Here is a 4,624-nt window from a genome sequence, read left to right on the forward strand (position 1 = left end):
CAAGTAATCAGCCTGAGCGTTTGGACGACTTCTCTTTGTTCTTTTATAATTGAAAATGGATAGAAGAAGACTTCTGAAATCTTATCTCCAAATGGACCAAACGCTGCTGTTTCTGCATTGTTGGACAGTCTTCCCCAGAGGTGGAGCATGTGACGTGTCTTCTCATTTTCATTCTTTATCCCACACATGACAGTTCCTTTGAGGGTCTGTCATTGCTCTCTCACCTTTGATGATTTATGCCCCTCCCCACCTTCAGTTTGGAAACCCCAAGTATGTTCTGCAATGTTGTAGTGATTAAATAAATGTGGGATATCAAGTACCTATTAAATAACATTTATGAAGTTTTAGAAGCATAGAATACCAAAGATGAGACGATGTACCTTTGGCCCAAAGAAAATGCTGATTTGAGTGAATCTTGTCACATAGAACCACGAGTTCTAGCAATTTCTGTAGCTAATTTCTTGTACATTTGCCTATGATATCACATTTTTCTGATAGATTATTTCCTCTGAGCTATTGGGATGCTTCTTTGGGCTACACTTCCACCCCACACATGGCTCAGGCCCCCATTCTCCCAGGTTTCCCCACGGATCCAGTTAATAGTGGCAGACATTTGCCTCTCTCTGGTCTCCTTCCTCCCCACTTTACCCCTATCTCACCTGACCTCACACCTGCTGATCACAATCCTGTTTCTCTGACCAAGGGCAGAAGGCATCTGTGCCTCAGCTTAGCCATGTGTTGGGACAGAAGCTTGGCTGCTCTTGTGAGGTTGTTATTAAGGCATTTGTAATTTATTATTGCTTTTCGTGTCATGCTCACAGGAGGGAAATGCTGGGTTGGAGCTACTTCTGGGGTCTGTGATGTTAGCTAGATGTGGTGCCTCTTCTTCTTGACTCAGAAACCCGAGAACTCAGAAGAGAAAAGCAGCTCCAACATTGCTGGTCATGGCAGAGGAGGTTGCTGCCCACTTTTTCCAAACAAGTCTACCATCATTAGAGGTTTGTCCCTTTTGTATCACAATTTACTTTTTAAATTGTGGTAAAGTATATACAACATAAAAATTTATCTACTAACCATTTTTTAGGTGTACAGTTCAGTGGAATTAAATATATTCCCATTGTTTTGCAACCATCACCGATGCCCCTTATATTTCCACTGCACCCACCATTCTTCTCAGGACAGTGAGTTTTATAGAAGAGGCAGAGGAGGAAATGTCCAGGTGTCTGTGTCCCATCTGAACACGTTCCCCAAAGCTGTGTGGGGAGGGGAGATGGGGAATGGATAGCTGGGAAGTAGCTCATCCTGTCCCCCAGGATGGATTGTGGGAGGTTCATTTGCCCTGAGGAAAAGACCCCATTTTCCTGAAGGAGCTCAGACTCTGTCCTGGATACATTTGTTTTGTACAGAATGAGGCAAAATCAGTTATTTTGACTTTAGACATGGTCATTTATTAAGCTATGCCAACCCCGGCTGTCCAGAGAAGAGTCAGTCACAGGTGGTCTCAGTTTGATTCCCCTGCTGTGTGAAGCATCTCATTGTTCTATTTATCCAGGACAGGAAGCTGGAAACCCTGGTGAAGACTCCTGGAGGAGTCCCGCTACGACTTCCATAGGAGACAATGCCCTGGACCACATTGTTACACACCATAGGGCCTCCTGAGTCCCCCTGTGGGTGATGAGAGGAAGGGACACCAAGTCAGGCCCCTGAACTCCATGCCTCCCAAGCTTGGGGCCCTAAGGTCTGGCCCTCAGAGGAGGGAGGCTGGTGCAGGTGCAGAAGTCAAGCTCCTGGATATTTCATTGGTTAGGCTTCAACCCTGGCTGTGGTGACTGTCGATAGCTCAACCCAAGTCAAGGTACCTTAATCCTTTCCCATGAAAACACTGCATGTGTATCCATTGTGTGACCCGTGCTCCTCCCCTTCCCTCAGAGACTGGGTTGATGGGAAAACCCCCCAGTTTACTCTGGTCTGGCCCCCAGACAGGCTGTGGGGATGTAGTCTGTTCCCACTGCCCTGTTCTGCCAGGCTCCCGTCTCAGGTAGTGTTGTAGATGCCAGTGGCCTTACCAGGAAGGCAGACTTCCTCTCCCTCTGGTTGCCTACACAAATTTGTGTTTGGCCATTGAAGGTATTAAAGCGACGGCTGCACTCCTGGTCCCTCTGCACACTCAGCTGCACATCCCGAAGTGTGTCTGTTCCCCTCTGCTGGCTGACCAGGCCCCAGCCAGCCACGGTGCACAAGGACCCAGGACTCAGTCTGATCTGGGACTGAGGCAGAGCCACTGGCCTCACAAATTGGTTCCGTCTGGCTCTATTTTCCAGCTGGCGGGAAGAGGGCAGGCACTTAGGGAATGTCTATGCAGCCCTCACCCCACCACCCCTGGGACTCTGCCCCTGCTTCCTCCTCCATGAAGCCCCCATGCTGGGATGGAGCCAGCTCAGGTGGAGGACCAGAGGGTCAGGCAGGTGGTACCTGTAGTAACATGATGTCATTCAGGAGTCTCTGCTGACTGTATCCAGGGTGGCGGATGGCTCTGAGCACAGACAGGCGCTGCTGGGTACTTTCCTGCTGCCTGATGTTGTGGGCCCCCAGGATGACATTTATAGTGCTGCAAAGAAATGGCTTAGGGGTAGGTATGAGCTGCATATGCTAAAGTCCACCAGCTGTGCAGGGCAGGTGAGAGCCCAGGGCAGCTAAACTGCAGCTGAGGGAAGTGAGAGGACAAGAAGTCTCGGGTTGAGATCTCTGTGTCCGCTGCTTCTCCAAAGCCTTAAACTGGGGATGGTAGGGGACACAGTGACCTTAAGGATAAATTGATAAATAGGATAAATTAATAAATAATTCAAAGTCATATTTTGAGCTTTAATGCATGCTTTTTGTGTTATTTTCTCCTGCAGAATTTACACTAGCCTGTTACCTGTCCCCAGGATTTACCCAACCTCTTCTCACCCCCTCGTTGCTAGAACCTTGCTTTCAGCCATTTGTTCTCATGAACACTAATTCCTGGGCCTGCCTAATGGCCGCTGAGAGCTCCTTAGTGGCTCACCTTCCCCAGCAGTGAGCTGCTGTCATCACAAAGTCTTCTCGCACCAGGAACCCCCCACAGGTGCTCCGTCTCCCTGGAGATTGTATCAGGAGGTATGCCATGTAGGGGTGGGAATGGGGCTGGGCCTCTTGGCCTCCAATGATCTTCCCTGGAAGGAAGTATTCAGCACTTATCTCTGTGCTCGCTAAACCAGGGGTGAGGGCACTAGTGTGGTGACTTTAGAAAGGCTAGATTTGAGGAGGCTACAGAGATGATGCAGGGACAGGAGGATTAGGACTAGGTATTGAAAATTGGGGTTTGCAGGGTACCACATTACGGGAGAGGGCTTCAGGATTTTACAGGAAACATTGCTGGGTCCCTACACAGAACTTAGCTCCTCTCCTTTCCAAAATAAGAACAACCCTTGCTCCAGGCAAGGCCAGTTCAGCCTCTCAGGTGGGGGAGAGCTTGCTGTCCGCAATCAGAACCCTCTGGAGTGGCTTCTCCCTGAAATTACCTGGGACTTTCTTTTTCAAGGACCTTCCTGATCCTTCTGAGTCCAGCTCATGAGCAGCACGGACTGCTTTTTAAGAATCTAGATATGAGCTGAGGGGACTGTTATTGCCTATCCTTGTCTCCTTGGCTTTGGCATATGTGCTGCAGAAAAATTCATAGAGCAGAGTTACAGAGCACATTCTACATGCCAGGGGCAATTCCAAGAGTTTCATGTACACTAACTAATGTAACTGTCTTAGCAACTCCATGAGGTGGCATTGCTATTATTTCTATTTATAGATGAGGGACCTGGGAACTGTGAATTCAAATACTGTGTCCAATGACACACAGTGAGGAAGTGCCTAGGCTGTCTGGGCCCAGAGTCTATGGGATGGGATTGGGCCTCTGCGGGTTTGGACAGTCACTCACCTGCCCCAGCCCCTGCGGGTAGGAGAAAGGCCACCAGGAGCAGGAGTTGCTGCATCTTTCCAGGAAGGCTGACCAGTCAGTTGCTGCTGGCGCTTCCTCCTGCCACGCTTTTAATCCCCAAGAGAGGAAGGAAGGGTAGGGTGGGGACGCGAGGGTTCCCATTCCCATTCCTCTGTTGGTGTAATAGGTTTCATCACCCTGGCTGGCCAGGAGGTTCATCTACAAACTGCCAGTGACCTGGGGGAAGGCAACACTGGATCTTCCACAGCTGCTGAGTCATGTTGTCAGCAGAAATGGGAACCAGGGCACAAGGAGGGAAGCTTTGGGCATGGCGTCCCAGGACCTAAACCCATCTAATTCAATAATATCCCAAGAAAGCACAGAATCTGCAAGCTGCCTGCTACCTCATTTCCTATCCCTCTGGGATTGGAGCTTGCCTGAACTCACCCTTTGTGCCCTGGCCACCTGCTGAAACCCTGGCTCCTCCCACCTCTTTCTAGAAGCTGTCATGGCAGATTGAGTAGCTCTCTCTGCTGGGTGGGTGGAGGGTGCTGGCAGAGAAGGAAAATGGAAGAACAAGGCTGTGCCACTGATGGCAACTTTCTTAGGTCACTTGAGCCTGAAGGAACGCTCAGTAAAAGCTAGGACAGTTGAGGTCTTCTGTTTGCTGCTTCC

At 49.6% G+C, this 4,624-nt stretch overlaps 1 protein-coding gene across 1 annotated transcript; it reads right to left on the minus strand.

Annotated features, from left to right (window-relative positions):
* Window positions 1–1,485: 1,485 nt before the first annotated feature.
* Window positions 1,486–4,004, minus strand: LOC308533055 (cathepsin G-like; the record flags this gene model as incomplete). The annotated part of the gene is made up of 5 exons (XM_081110796.1): window positions 1,486–1,665; window positions 2,067–2,321; window positions 2,473–2,608; window positions 3,047–3,194; window positions 3,950–4,004. The coding sequence occupies 5 exons, from the start codon at window positions 4,002–4,004 to the stop codon at window positions 1,486–1,488; spliced, it is 774 nt and encodes a 257-aa protein (XP_080966922.1).
* Window positions 4,005–4,624: the final 620 nt, after the last annotated feature.

The sequence above is a fragment of the Myotis nattereri genome (assembly GCF_964212035.1).
Source record: "Myotis nattereri genome assembly, chromosome: 1".
In the NCBI taxonomy this organism is placed as follows: Eukaryota; Metazoa; Chordata; class Mammalia; order Chiroptera; family Vespertilionidae; genus Myotis; species Myotis nattereri.